Source organism: Trachemys scripta, chromosome 2, assembly GCF_013100865.1.
Source record: "Trachemys scripta elegans isolate TJP31775 chromosome 2, CAS_Tse_1.0, whole genome shotgun sequence".
Lineage (NCBI taxonomy): Eukaryota > Metazoa > Chordata > Testudines > Emydidae > Trachemys > Trachemys scripta.
In genome coordinates, this window is record NC_048299.1 from 87,704,025 (window position 1) to 87,720,003 (window position 15,979).

General features: G+C 41.4%; 1 protein-coding gene across 2 annotated transcripts in view; it reads right to left on the reverse strand.

Moving 5' to 3' along the window:
• Positions 1-8,763: 8,763 nt before the first annotated feature.
• ELMO1 (engulfment and cell motility 1) overlaps positions 8,764-15,979 on the reverse strand; it is a 322,852-nt gene continuing 315,636 nt past the window's right edge. For both annotated transcript variants that reach the window (XM_034761212.1, XM_034761213.1), the window contains 2 exons: positions 11,921-11,998; positions 8,764-10,081 (listed from right to left, as the gene is read on the reverse strand). In XM_034761212.1, coding sequence (XP_034617103.1) covers positions 9,881-10,081; positions 11,921-11,998 — 279 coding nt within the window. In that variant the 3' untranslated portion in view covers positions 8,764-9,880. The remainder of the gene's footprint in view (positions 10,082-11,920; positions 11,999-15,979) is intronic.

Genomic DNA, 15,979 nt, shown 5'->3' on the forward strand with positions numbered 1-15,979 from the left:
TTTCTTAATCACTGCTTAAAGCTATACAAATTGCCAAGCTGCTGCTGCTGCTTCTCATGAAAAGGGGACAAATCTGGAGCTTGAGGGAAGAAGCTGGAGCACTGGTGAAAACTTTCACTATTGGGAATGCAACCTTTTAAACGGAGATATACATATGTGACTAGCTTTGCAGCCTCTGTCTCCAGCCCAGGGTGCTTAGCCCCCAAATTTGATAATTTACATACATCTATTTAAAAAAAACTAGGAAATTCCTACACATAATCTTTGTTAATTCAGAGTTAACGTTGTTCCAGTGCATTTTCTCATGGAACTATAAACACGGAAAAGAAAATAATACTTCACAGCATCTTTCACACTTAACATAATGCAGGTCCCCAAGTCCATTGTCATCATAATACCCAATCTCACCAGCACACTAATACGTGTAATTTCAGTTCAACACCACCCTTGGTGCACACATTAAAGACATGAGAAATCACCCTACAATGCACAGCTTGTAACTATATCATCTGTAATGTTCTAACTGAGCATCAAGAGCACATTTGGAGAGGCGAGTGGGAGGAGGAGACTGACTACATGACATTTAGAGACAAACTGATATGACACTGACATCTCTTGGAAAAGCGCCGTTTCTTATGTGAAAAACAGTTTAGATTGAGTGCCACATGGATGGCAAGATTTAAAATTAGACTTACAAGTCTTCATCAAGGGAGAATTTAATTGCAGTGTTCAATCAGTCCACAAAATCCTACAATGACAATTTAAGCAGACAAAGTAATTCAAAACAAATCTTGAGACGTCTAAGAAGATAAAGTCCTTCTTTGGCTGAATCACTTGGTGATGATCTACTCCACACAGCTTATTTTCTCCTGTTCCATTATTTAGTGTTCTCATTGTAATACTCTCGAATCCCAATTTCCATGACATCTTCCTGTTTATTTTTTTAACAGTAGAAATGTGTCCAGAAGAATAACGACTCCCGTGATGTGCCCTGTCTCACCTGAAATGTACTGCAAGCAGGCGGTAGATCTGACTTGAGAGGGACAGACACATAAAGCTCCTCACATTTAAAACATCTGATTTGCCCTTTATTAGCATGCTTTAAAAGTGCATAACTATTGACTTCCAAAGAATACGAGACATGAAGAGAAACGATGTCTACTGTAAAAGCTGAAATGCTCTCCAGCACCTATAAAAACAAACTATCCTTAGTAGAAAACTTTATACTCTGAGTGTACTTGTTTGAGAGGTATTTCCCTCATATTAGCTCAGGGTATGATCTTCAAACTAAGCCGCATTAGACCCATTCTTTTCTTGGATAGGAGACCTTCGTGGAGTCTTCACCTACTAAGGAAAAATATAATATAAATATATTTTAATTAGCTACAAGTTTGAAAGAGTCTGCAACTCATTTAACCTTGACTTCAGCAGGCCCCTGAAAGACTTGACCTGCCTGAACCATTACTTTGAAGCCACCTCATTGGAAACATGCAGAATTCTGCTAACATCCATTCTGTACAGAGCCCTGTACAAAGCAATGCTTATAGCAGTGTTTCATTGCTCCATCTCAATTCAAATATCAAAGGTAATGGTCATTTCACACTTAACATTATATTTATGCCCATGTTAAGATCCCTGTCACAGCAGAGCAAAGGGACCATAGCGTAAATGAAAATCAAGCCCTATTATGTTTAATCTCTTAAAGTAACAAAAAAGCATACAAGTCACATTACAATTTATGTAGTACAACATAAGAAAGGCCGTACCGGGTCAGACCAAAGGTCCATCTAGCCCAATATCCTGTCTACCGACAGTGGCCAATGCCAGGTGCCCCAGAGGGAGTGAACCTAACAGGCAATGATCAAGTGATCTCTCTCCTGCCATCCATCTCCACCCTCTGACAGAGGCTAGGGACACCATTCCTTACCCGTCCTGGCTAATAGCCATTAATGGACTTAACCACCATGAATTTATCCAGTTCTCTTTTAAACTCTGTTGTAGTCCTAGCCTTCACAACCTCCTCAGGTAAGGAGTTCCACAGGTTGACTGTGCGCTGCGTGAAGAAGAACTTGAATGCAGGCATTCACTTTTAATGTCCCAGATTAAACAAGGAAAGCCTAGCAATTGATCAAACTGCCCTTGTAATAAGCCCTGGTTCAGCAACGCACTTAAGCCCGTGCTTAAGTCCCACTGAAGTCAAGTCCTTCTGACTAGAGATAGATGCAAGCATATGCTTAAGTGCTTTGCTAATCAGGACAATAAATGGCACCTGATGTGAGCCCTTTATTTAAATATGCTTGTAATCCAAGAGAGAGACACTGAGTGACTATTGTCTTGATGAAGCAAACATTGTGGGAAGAGAGGATACCTAGCTAACATTAATGGTTGGAAACTTCCTTCTAAAAGTATCTCCCAATACATTTCAATATGCTAATGGCCATGCATAAGGGTGCACTAGTATACTTAACAAGGGAAATTGTGCTCCCTTCAGTTTATATTCATATATTGTGTTATAGGAAGAACAGTTCTGTTCTTTTGTTAAATGTTAAGCATTCCTCCCCTGCTTCTGACCAGCTGAGTTATTCCTAGTTTGGTTAAATGATTGATCTTTAGAAACCTCCCACAACAGGAGGAAAAAAATCAGAGGAAAATCCTTTTCAGTCTGCTGAGTTTTATTAGATGAACAACTTTCACGTGACACATTAGTTTCCATCTTCTATACATCAACTAGTAATAACCAGCTGGAACAAAAGAGAAAGGCAGGGAGATGACAATACAAAAAATGTTCTTCTACCACCCACACCCTTGTGTATGAATATAGATTAGCAGTTCTCAACCTTATAGAGCTAGAGAGAGAGAGAGTCATTTTGCCCTTGAATGGAGTCAGAGAGAGCTACAAAGTGATTGCAGTGTGGAATCCTGGCATCATATTATTTAATGTCTGCATCATTGCCACCCATCATCATCCCATATTGATGCAACGTCATGCCACTAACAGCAAATTCAGCATCAGGATGTCACTGGAATGCATTTTGTGGGAAGGGGGAGTTGTGTTTCTCCTCTTTCCCACTCTGTTTGGAGTACTGTGTAGGGGTCAGTGGCCCGTGTCTGTTTGGCCAGCACTGTTTTGTCGCAGGTGGCATGATGAGCACTCTTGTAGATCCGCACTCTACTTGCTTTGCCTAAGAAAAAGCAGTGAAGAGACCGGAGGTCAACCAGTGGATTCTGCAAGAGTTCCATGCAGGGCCCCGTCTACAGCACGAGGCTGTGGACACACAGATGAATCATCTGTGAATAGTACATTTTGTACTTGGACTATTTATGTGACAAAAATTATTGGTAGCATCAACACTATTCAAATAAAATGCAGTCATAGACAAAAAAGCAACAACTAAGTGACCCTTCCAAAGAGGAAAAGAGTCAAAACCTATGCAGTTGTACAGGAAATCTAAAGACAGACTCATTACCTGTCGCCTGGTAAGAGGATGTTTTCCCCTCAAATCCTAATGTTTAATAAAACAGGCCACCAGATTAAAGAGGGAATTACTGCTAAAAAGAACAATCAAGGGCACTGGAGGACTCTCTCTGTGACACACGCTTCTTTCTTTTGCTCCAGGTTATTTAGTATTTTTATTTCTCTACTTATCCTTACACGCAGTTTGAGGCCTCAGACATTCCAAGAGACATGTTTTTCTTAATTCAGGTTTTTCTGAATAAGATGATTTGCTTTTCAAAAGAAAAATCACTCTAAAAACAGAAACTAAAATTAGACTTACCTTTACTGCCTTCTCTCTCACTTTTCTGGCTTTTTAAAGCATTATCCCTGACCAGCTTTGAAATTATACAAGAGATGTTACTGGTATTTTGTCTGCTCAAGATTCTTGAGTGCTACATATGAAAGCTTTTCCTGAACATACACTGGCATATGCAAAGACTTTATTTTCATTCCCATATTTTTAAATGAACGGGAAGCAGTAGGTAACTTATTCATCTTTAAATGTTTATTTATAAAATATTAGTGAATTACATAATGGGGAAGGATATTGGATTGACAGCTCTGAAGACTGAAAGGGCATGTTTTCTCATTTACACTAAGGCCTTTTTATACTGCTCTGGGAGTGCCTTTAAAGTGGGAATAAATCATATTAAATGTAATTTACGCCCACCTTAAGGGCCCTTTTTTTCCCCTATTGCTGATCTCTGTGCTTTTACTTTCCTTCTTTCATCCATCAGAGCAATTATTTCATTTGTTCTAGACAAGCTTTTATTAGCTATTAACCTCTTACAAAAACACAAAGATTGACAACAGAAAACGAAGACTAAATAAAATAAAGAATAAATGCATAAATCTGAATGGCTGAATGAGAAACACAAAGAAATTGAACAATTGGATAAATAGAACAAACAAAGTGAGATGTATCAAAAGAAAATAGTCTTCAATTACAGATGAAAGGTGACCAATATGACAAAAACTGACAACTGACAATGCATAGTCCCTAAAGACAAGAACAAGAGATAGAGAGACTATATCCAGGAACTATATGGTCGTAATAGACCTGAAAAACCTCCACTTGATATTAATCAAGTAAGCCCACCAATAATGGATGAAGAAATCATGGCAGCAATAGAGAGACTTCTGAATGGAAAAACGCTGAATTGTGATAGAATACCAGCTGAATTGTTAAAAGACATAAACAATGAAGACTTGAAAGCTTTGTTAAAGAAGACAGGAGACTTTATAATCTATAACAGTGTTCATTTTGGGGATTTGGATACACAGTTTGGTTGTAAAGACTACAGAACAATCAGGCTACTATCACATGTCTCTAAGACATGGTGAGTTGTTGAAGATACAATATAAGGAACGGTTTCAGAGTAGTAGCCGTGTTAGTCTGTATCCGCAAAAAGAACAGGAGTACTTGTGGCACCTTAGAGACTAACAAATTTATTTATTTATAAGGAAAGATTGATAAGGAAATGAGCAAACAACCTTAGGGCCTCAAATATGAAATAAACACCATTATGAACCTGAAGCTCATACCAGAAAGATCAGCTGAAATGGTGAGAACAGTACACTCGTGTTTTATTAACTTCCAAAAAGCATTTGACAGAATCTACCACTACAAATTGCTCAACATAATGATGTCTGTAGGGATTGCTGGATATGAACTCCAAGTAATACAACAATTATACTGGAATCAGAAGGCAATTATAATGGAGATGAAAATGAAAATCTATAGTGATCAAGAGAGGACTGAGACAAGATTGTATAGTGTCACCAACTTTATTCAACATTTATAGCGAGTGATTGATTAAATTAATTGAAGAAACAGAAGAAGATATTAAGATGAATGGAAAGATGAGTGAATAACTGTGATGAAGTGGGGATTTGTTATGTTGTATGTGAGCCTATGTTAGTCTGACTGTTTTGCCTGAATGATCTGTGTGCCTCGTTTCCCTGTGTATTGCACCAATGTCTAAGCTGTGGGAATAAGCATGTGTGACCTTTCTGGGGGTTGCTCCAGCTACCTGCATGGATGGTATGGCCGCCCCTTTGTAACCTGAGACCCAGGAGGGGGATGTGACGAGCTGACTCTTGGCCTGGGAAGCGAGACAAAGGCCAGAGGAGGAGCAACGGGCAGGGTAGGGGCCAGGCAACTGGAAACGAGTCGGTCATGGCTGGCTTGGAGCTCGGGGGAGGACCAGAGCCCTGGCTCTGGGCTCCCCTCCCCCCAAGATGGACTTGGCTGAAAGTCACTGATTTCTGTGCTAACAAGTTTTGTCCTACGCTGTGTTCCTGTCGACTAATAAACCTTCTGTTTTACCGGCTGGCTGAGAGTCACGTCTGACTGCAGAGTTGGGGTGCAGGGCCCTCTGGCTTTGCCAGGAGCCCTGCCTGGGCAGACTCACTGTGGGAAGCGCACGGTGTGGAAGAGGATGCTGAATGCTCTGAGGTCAGACCCAGGAAGGTTGAAGGTGTGTAAGCTTCTTGCCCTGGAGACAGTATGCTCAGAGAGAGGAGGCATGCTCCCCCAGAGTCCTGACTGGTTTCGTAGGGAGTAGTTCCAGAGCATTGCCCCAGTGACTCCGTGACAATAACATTCACTATGTATATGACAGTGCTGTTTGCTGAGGCAGAAGAAGGTCTGATGAAGTTAGTGGAGATTATATATGAATATAACAAAGACTCCATGCATCTGAAGAAGTAGATTTTTTTACCCATGAAAGCTTATGCCCAAATAAATCTATTACTCTTTAAGGTGCCATCTGCCTCCTCGTTGTTTTTATAACAAATACTATGGTCTAAAGTTGAATGCGGACAAGATAAAAACTATGGTGGTATGCAAGGATCCTTGGAAAATATGCAAGATTCCAGTAAACGATATATCCATACAGCTAGTGAGAAATTATTGCTACTTATGAAGCATCATTACAGAAGATGGAATATTGGATACTGAGGTCAGCACCAGACTAGCAAGAGTGAAAGAGACATTCTGAAAGAATAAACATCTGATGAGAAGGGACATAAATCTGAATACTAAATTCTAACGTTTACAAAACTTACATTTGGTTTATGTTAAATTACAACTGTGAAACATGGTCATTCAAACAATTGATAATACAGAAACTACAATCCTTTGAATTATGGTGTTATGCAAGAATTCTGAAAATTCATGGATAGACTGTTTGCAGTGTTGTTGTAGTTCTGTTCATCCCAGGATACAGGAGAGACAAAGTGCATGAGGTAATATCGTTGATTGGACCAACTTCTGTTGGTGAAAGCAGCAAGCTTTTGAGCTCCACAGAATTCTTCTTCAGGTCATGGATAGACTGTGCAACCAACAAAAAGATATTGGAGATGATTGGAACTTAGCAAATGCTAGTCAGAAATCTTATCCAAAGGAAGATTTTATTTGCAGGGCACATTTTAAAAAGTTCAGCAGGCAATGCATGTTTATGAGCTCTGTAAGCGAAAGTTGATGGCAGAACATGAGGAAGAAAAAGATCTTGGATAGACAATGTGGTATCCTGGGTGAATCAAATGGATTATTCATCCACAAAGAGATTAACAGAGGATCGTTCGGAATGGGCAACCATGGTTGGTAATCTCCAGTAATGGAGAGGCCACATAAGAAGAAGGCCTTTTTACACTGCCTAAGTGGTATAAAGGGGCCTCAGGGTAAATGAAAATCTGGCTCAAGGAGTCTACAGACTCTCTGCCTCCCCAATATGTCTCAAGTTTATTCTGGAGGGATCATCTTAATGTGAGAGGGGAATATTCTGTCTCCATGACCATTCAATCCTTAGGGTATGTTATGGTGTGGACTGAGATCGTCAGACCTTTAGTCCCACTCACATTTTTTTTTTTTAATCCTGTTACCTACAGATGATTTTTTAATTAGATTTTGTAAAATGCAGACCATTCAAATTGTTGTGGAGCATACATACATACATAAAAAACAACACCATGCTCAATTAGCCAACTGAAAAACATCCAATCAAACACAGGTCCTCTGCTCTAGAGAACCCCTGACTTCAAAGAGAGAGAAGTAACTGTCAGTCCAGGACAAAGGTGTACCCCTACTTCCATGCCCAATCTCCAAGTACCATTCCAAAATCCAGATCATATTGCCAGTCCTCTAAAGCAGTCATGTGCCTTGGGTTTCCATCATTTTGGAACACTGATTATCTATGTCACAGCCTTGGCAACACTTCCTTACATTAAACATCTCCAGCTTTCACACCATGAGTTTGAAATTGTCCTTCATCTTCTCTCAGATTATGGCCCACAGTAATGTTTTGCTCTGGTGTTTATCTGTAGATTCTCTTTTCTTTTCTATCATCATTCACCATCTAAACCAATCTGCATCTCTATCCTGTTAGATAAAAGTACAGTAGGTATATTGCAATTACAATCCTATGAAGGTATCTTATTTAGGACCATCATGCTTGGATTCATGAAGTTTCCTCTTCCTCTTTCCATCTCTAGGATGTGATCCACCCCCACCCACTCTGTGAAGGTGTCAATGTGTTTGGCCTACTCAAAAATTGCAGATGTTGTTGGAGCTACCAGAGGCACAAACCATCTGCATGGAGGTTTTGTTCCTCAATTTACCCATCTGGCTTCATGGCACCACAGGGTCTGATAAAATCCCTGTGGGTGGGTTCACATATTAGAGGAGGAATCCAGCAAGTTAACATTGACTAAAGGCATGTGAATTTTGCAGGTGATGGAATCTTTGCATTAGAGATTGATTCACCAGGAACCAGGCCCTTCTTCAGATCCCTGGCGCCTGAACCCAGTGGAATACCTACTGGTAGGCAGCCAAAGAATTTGGAGAAGGGAGGAGGGGAAAAACATGTCACAAAGTGAGCACTCCCTCATACTATGCATCTGCAGCCTTGGTTGCCGGTTCCCTCCACTCAGGGAAGATGAGGGAAGATGTGGGGCTCAGCTATTTCAGCAAATGACAACCTAAAAATAATGGCCTACAGTTGACTGTAATCGTATTAGTTTGCTTTGCATTTAGATTTCTCAATGGCTGCCTTTCAGAAAGGCTCATCTATCCACTGCAATGCAGATCTTTAGACTTGCCAATTTCAATTTTATCATATAAATAAATAGTAATTGTAATCAGACGCTTATCTTGCTACCATAAAGCCTAAAGTTACGCTTTCCCTTTTCCCTTTGTAGCAGAGCCCTCAGAAATGCTAGAAATGACATAGAGTAAAAGAGAACTTCAAAATAAAAAAACAAAGTTCCAGGATCATCACAACTCAGATTTTATTCAACAACAAAGTTGAAGGAAATATTGGATATTTTTTCCTCCCCGGACAAATGTTTCCAATGGATATTAAAAATAAAAACATCATCTCTAAATAAACTCACAATGTAATTATTTTTCATTAAATATTTGTTTGGCCAAAGAACAAAAACAAAAAAGTTAGAACCCGTTGTACAAAAACAAAAAATAAATCCCTTGCAAACTTGTAACACTGTAACAATGATGATGCCGATTCAGATGTCTCACCATTTTCATTAATCTGTGGAAACTATTATTTTACTTTGAACCAAAAAAGAAAAAACCTCGGATAGCATTAAGCCAATTTTAGAGGCAATTGAGGCTTAGAATAGCTACAGGGAGAGAACAGAACGAGTGCCTTCATTCACAATTTGTGCTAGTAATTTGGGAGAAATATAGGGCTAGTTAAGAGACGGCAGAAAAAGAAGTTAGAAGCATTGCAGTGTTATAGTGCACAGTACAGCAAAAACCTGCAAATGACTCATTCTAGGAAACTAACTCTAGCAGAGCACAGAGGATGGAGACACTGTTGCCAATGTAAAGGATAATGATAGTGATGATGGTGCAGAAGTTTAAGCAGTTAATACTTTTCATCTTTTTTTTGGAATCAGTTGTGAGCCGACTCTTGGGATGGGCTGGGAAAATCTCGCTCTCTCCACCTTCCACTTACAGTAGCTACTTCTCTCTACCTCGCAACTTCCAGATAAAGCACCTGCCAGTGCCAGGTTTGGTTTCGTAGGCATACAGTTTGGAAGCATCATATTTTATTTAGAATACCTATTCCAGCATTAAAAATTTAAAAGTTCCTCTGATGGACGCTGCTTAGTGGTCTTCGCGTTAGCCACATCCAATGGACTGCAATTAGAAGTTAATTAAAGCAATGTAGTTTTTGGCTAGCAATGGGGGAGATGGGATATGGGGAAAGGAACAGATGTAGGGAATGGAAAGAAAAGTGAGTGCTTTAACTACAGTCCATAATCCAAGGTGTGCATAGAGAAGGTGGGCTTCTCTCTCTCTTTGTTTAATCTTTCCAGTTATAATATTTCCAGTTTAAATGCGAGTTTCAGTGGGCAGTTTCAGTTACAGTCATAAACAAAATCATAGTTGCTGGGCTCCTTTGGAATTGGTGGGGGAGCATCAGGAATCTGTATATTCTCTAAGTCGAGGAGACGCAGCTTTATCTCCATGCTGAGCAGTGTGTCCAAGTCATTTCGTGTCAGGTCACTCATCATATCCTTCCCAAGGAGGGCATTCAATCCATCGGTCCAGATACAGTACTGCCATGGAAGACAAGAACCTCCATTAAGTCCAGACCTAACCTACTTTCCCATGCAAACAAATCAGTTAGTGGGGAATTTATGGTTAAAGCTCTGCGCAGATATAAAAATGTGGATCTGCATCCGCCAGAATCAACCTGCAATCCATCCCACGATCTGCTAGCCATCCTTTACCTGTATCCACGTCAGCAAGCCTTCTCAAGGGCTAGCGACAGAGGGTGCGGGAGAAGGGAGCGAGTGGGGGTGCGGGGTCTTGCAGGGAAGAGGCAGCGCAAGGGTGGGGACTGGGAGTAATGGGCAGTGTGTGTGTGGGGGAGGGACTCAAGGAGAAGGGGTGGTGCAGAGGGGTGGGGAGGCTGGGGGCCTGGGCAATCGCATCGTGTGCTGCTCCCGGGTGCTCACGTGCAACGGCACATGGCAGCAGCAGTGAGTGTTGCATCGCAGTGAGTCGGAGGGGTGAGGCACCGGGGCCCTGCCTGCTCCAATCCCCATGGTTGGGGGTGGGCCTTGCTGCCCAGGAGCCGGCAAAGTTGAAGGTAAAAACAGAGGAGGATGTTTAGGAAAAGATTACAAGGCCTCTGTTAGTTCATTAGAAGATGGCAGTAGTCATATGCTGCATTTTCCGGTGGAGGTGACTGAAATATTTACTAATTTCCATGACAATTCGCCCCTAAGAGCCAACATGGACTATAATTAAATTGTTGCAGAATTTATGGCAGAAAGAACCCAACATGTGTCCAATCTAGAGGTTGAAGAGGACTACGTCTTATCTAAAACAATCACTCTTAACAGTAGCTGAAGCTTTGGGAGCTCTAGAAACATTATTGTTAACTTCTCTTAACTGAAGATTTTCCATCAAATCACTTCCTGGAACGAAAAAGCTTCTAAGTGACATTGAAAAATTAATCCTCAGGAAAAGCCAAATGAGCTTCTATCAGAATTAACATCTGTTTGAAAGGTTTTAGCCAGAATTTCAAATGTGAAAGCTGCATACCTAATGCACTTTAGTTGTCCTTTCTTGTGCTAAGCATCCTTCTAAGTTTATGTCTGGAAATCCCAAATACTTTGAGACAATTATTTGTGATGCTTCCACCTTCAATTTGGAAATTGACCATTATCTTCCAAGGTGTATGCTTCTTTGGGGGTTGGCTGTTTTGTTTTGCTTTTTTATTTGCACCACTGGCTCACAGAGCTCTGTCACATCCCACACCATGGATACAGCAGAATGTATAGTGTGTTATGTACCGGGGCATGCTTAACAACATTAAACTGAGAACGGGGGGATGTGCCATTCAGTAGCATAAAAGGTCAATGTGTTTGTATCCATAAACTCCACTGATGGTATGGGAGTGCGGTCAAGACTAGCTGATGATGCCTGTTGGTGTTTAACAGTCTTGATAGTACAGGCCAGGGATGTTATGCTGAGGTTAACTTGATTATTCTGTAATCTTGTATGAATGGATTATTGGTCACACAGGAGAACATTGAAGTTTTATTTGTATTCACTTGGGAGAATTACCTACTTTCCAGTGATTAAGGTAGATTGAATTAAGAAGAGGAGCTCTTACCACACCAGAAAAGGAGGAGGGGGAGTTATGAGTGAGCACAGCTCTCCCAAAACAGGAGACAAGGGAGAGGCCTCTCTCTGTTTTATTATTATTTGTATTACTGTATCGCCTACGAGCTCCACTCCTGGACCAGGATTCTATTGTGCTAGGTGCTGGACAGACACAGAACAAAAAGACTGTCCCTGAAAATGTGTGATCTTTAGAGAGGTGGGAGAGCTGTGTTCCCCACCCCATCTCACCCTTGTTTCCCCTTACTTTAACATCTACTTACCTCATGCTTATCAGGAGCGATGAAATTCAGTTGGCCATTTGAGTCATACAATATAGAGAAAGCAAGCTCAAGCACCTCCTGGAAGAACACAGTTATAAAGAAACCCATATTAGACGTCCATAAGAAAGAGTCACACATTCACACCTTGCTCTCTTTCCTGCCAACAACTCTGAAGAAAACTGAAATACTTTACCGTATGCACCAGAATAAAATGACACTCACCTGAAATTCTACTTCGTTTCCGGCCAATACTGCCATGGTGCCAGCATATCACAAGAGACACTGACAACAACAGAACCAACACTGGTGCCAATGGGGTTTAGGCAAAGCTAAAAATCTGAAATGAGTAGCAGTGACAGTGTGGGGTTCCAACTTAGGCTAGAGTTTGGGTTTGAGCTGTGCCATGGCTAGGGTCTGAGATCAGAGACACCGAAACCTCGCGAAGCCATAGCCCCATAAGACAGATATCTCACAAGGACAGTTTGTTTTGTGATATTTGTGCCATTGTTGATGCCAGAAATCTTACAAAATTATCCATTCTCAGGAGATTTCTTCCATTTTGGTTGCCATCTGAACCAGAATGAACAAATGTGTCCCATGCGGGTTTGGAGCCAACCACACAGAGGGAAATCCCCAAGGAGCACAGAAGGTTGCCATAGCTGATTCCTCTTCCTCCTCTCAGGGCCCACTCCCACCAGTGTAGGGGGCATTTTGGGGATGGGAGGGGTGTGTGTTCAAACAGACCTGCACTCTGGTGCTTCTCACTAACGTAACACCCTCTAGAGGGCCATTACAAACTGCTGTAACATAAAGCAGCTCTGTAGCGACACAGAGTTACCCTGAATAATATAAGGAAGGAAGGCAAAAACATGGTGAAAAGCTACCTGTGTGTTTCTCCTCACGTGCACTTCCACTGTTGCCTCCAAGAATCTGGCCCACAGTATAACCACCTTCAAACTTTTCCACCACTCCATCCCCGCCTACATCTCTACCCTCATTACTTCTACTCTCACTCCCACCACTCCTCATGTTCCAGCCCAAGCTTCTCTCTTCACTACCTCATTCAATTCCTTCCCGTTGCAGATTCAGTGCCTTATTCCATGCTGTCTTCTCTGCATTGTACAGACACCTAAATCAGGTGCTAACTCCCTACCTTTCCTCCTTTGAACCCCTTCTGAGAACTCAGGAGTCCCACAAAACCTACTGGCAATAACTTCCACCTTCCATGCTCTGCTCTTCAAAAATGCCACATCTGTGTGTCTACTCAGATTGTAAGATCTTTGGGTTGGGCAGCCAGGGTCTGTGTATGTGTGTGTGTAGAAAATCTGGCTCTTGCTTTTATTTAACAGGTCATACTTGTTGCAAGTCCATGTAAGCTCTAGAGCTATACTATAAACTCTGACACAACACTAGGTACATAAGTGGTGTCTAACAAATACTGTAATAATAAGGATAAATTAATAAGTTTCTCAATGTGGTTCACATTCTTATTTCCATTTCAAATGGTTTTAGAGAGCATATAGTGCTACAAATAAAAAATGTTAGTTCCTCCCATGCAGTAGCTGTATCTATCTGAGATATTACTGTTTTTGTTGTTCAGTTATAAAGATCTCAAATAAGTTTTTTTTTTGAAGGGGAGGTTGGAAAGAGATGATCAGTTTTCTCCCCTATGTCTCTGAACTGGAATTTTCAAGAGAGCCTAAGGGAGATAGTTAAGCATGCAACCCCTATTGAAAGTCAATGGGAATCAAGTTCCTTTGAAAATGCCAGCCTATGTAAATAAATAGTCAGCATTTATCAACAGTGACCACACTGCTATCTAAGGTACTGTGGTATTTCCATATCCTGAAACTAGCAAGTAGATGTGGTATATCAGTTATTGCAGCATGTCTCAATATCAGTTTTTATCGCACGCTAACAGTCATTAGTGAAGTGACTAGTGTAGCCTCTACTTGGTGAACTCAGAAATATTTCCCTCCATATCATGGGCCCGGTTCTTTTTACCCCCTTGCTTCCTGGTCAGTGGCCCTATAACACTGATTGGCTTTACTGTCTCTCTTGAAAGAGAGAAGAAATGCATACAACAATTGTTCCTACACTGCTAGAAGCTACAAGAGCACTGCTTCCTACATTCACGATACTGAGGATCAAAAATGAAACAACTGTAAATCTGTGGTGGCTATAGCAGATACACCAGACCAGATTTGATCACAAGTACACAGAGCCAGAGTAGCTCCATTGACTTCAGTGGAGTTACTCCAGATTTACACTGGTGTAACAAGACCAGAATCTGGATTACAAACTTTAAGTTACACCCTATACACACTTGATCTGGTTGATCTGAAACTTCAGTATCACATGGCAAAACTTTTTGCTTTCCTCAGGGTGTGGGTATTATCTCAAACTTGCTGTATTTCTAGAACTTACAAAAGGAGCTCTCTGGGTTAATTCCCAGAGGAAGCAACAGCTCCTGGCTCTACAGATGCACTCAGCTATCAAATTGCTTATAGTTCATGCAGTTATTTTCTGTTTTAGGCATGTGTCTCTCAAGCGTATTTTATTAAGAGTAATGACTGCATTCCAGAACCAAATTTACCCCTGCCCATACAAGCCTGGCCTTATCTCCTCTCAGAGTATTATCAATTACTGACATCAGAAAACACCAAGTCGTGAAACAAAATGCGCAGGGGAGGGAGCCTGTACTATGAAGCTACTGAGTTTCCAGAAGGTCACCAACAAATCCTGTACATAGGACTGGGGCTGTGAAAGAACCAATAACAAACAGTATGATGCTCCAAGCTCAGCCTTTCTGTCAGATATCTCCTTCTCAACATTCTCTAGCTAACTCTTCCCCTCAACTTCCTCTTCAACTTGGGTTGAAGACCCCACTGGTAATGGATCCAATCCCAGCTCCTGCCTATATTCCTGCATGCCATGCCCTGTAGTCATTGCCACGTCTTGCACCCATTTTGCTCTATTATCACTCCCTTCTCTCCCCATTTCCCATGTTCCCTTGTTTGCCTTTTTGTCTCTTTTGTCTTTTTTTTGCTGGGTCTTACTTTCAATTTTTCATTCAGTCCATTAACTTTCTCATTGTTATCTCCTTCCCCTTTCTGCCTCCCTCTGAAAACCCAGTTCTCAACCTCTCTGTGTTCACTTCTCCCTTCCAATTCTTTTCACCAGGTCCTCTCTCTGTCCCAGATCCATCCTTTCTCTCACAATCCTCCAATTTGCTCCCTACTTCCAACTCTGTTTCCTACTTCCAACTCTTCCTTCCCTGCAACCATTCCTTCATGACTTCTAACTTCTCCCTCTCGTGCTCTCTCTCTCTTCCTTTCCCCTCCTGGTGAATTCTTCTCTGCCCCGTCCTGTTTTTACAAGAGGAATCAATGCTTGGAACCAGAGATGTCTCTCTCATTGAAATAGAGTGTGAACACTCTGCTTACAGTTACTAGCCACTCCCTGCTTCAGCCTCATGGGGAATCCTTTACAGAAGAGATGTGAGCAGACAGGATCAGGGGGCAGGGCAGCTTTTGATAATCAGATTTGCTACTGGTTAATTGTTATGCTGCCAGTGCCTAAGGCCAAGGAGCACAAGCGATCACATGCAGCTGAAACCACCATGTGAGTGTCCTTCCACCTCATCCTGAGTGGTCTCATGGTTCCTACAGCCCACATCACAGGTTGGGAACCACCGGCCTACTAAGCCAATGCCAGAACAGGATGGTTCCCACAGTACACTACCTAGAATGTGTGCTGGTGTTCTTGTTCTGTGATGACCAAGGTGAAATCAAAGAGAACAGATGTTTCTGAAGAATGGAGAAGAAAGTAGATTAATTTCCGCTCACTAAAAATTCTCCACAGATGGAGAAAGTAAATAAGGAAGTGTTATTTACTCCCTCACATAACACAAGAACTAGGGGTCACCCAATGAAATTGACAGGCAGCAGGTTTAAAACAATCAAAAGTAAGTATTTCATCACACAACGCACAGTCAACCTATGAAACTCGTTGCCAGGGGACGTTGAGGAGGCCAAAAGTACAACGGGGTTCAAAAAG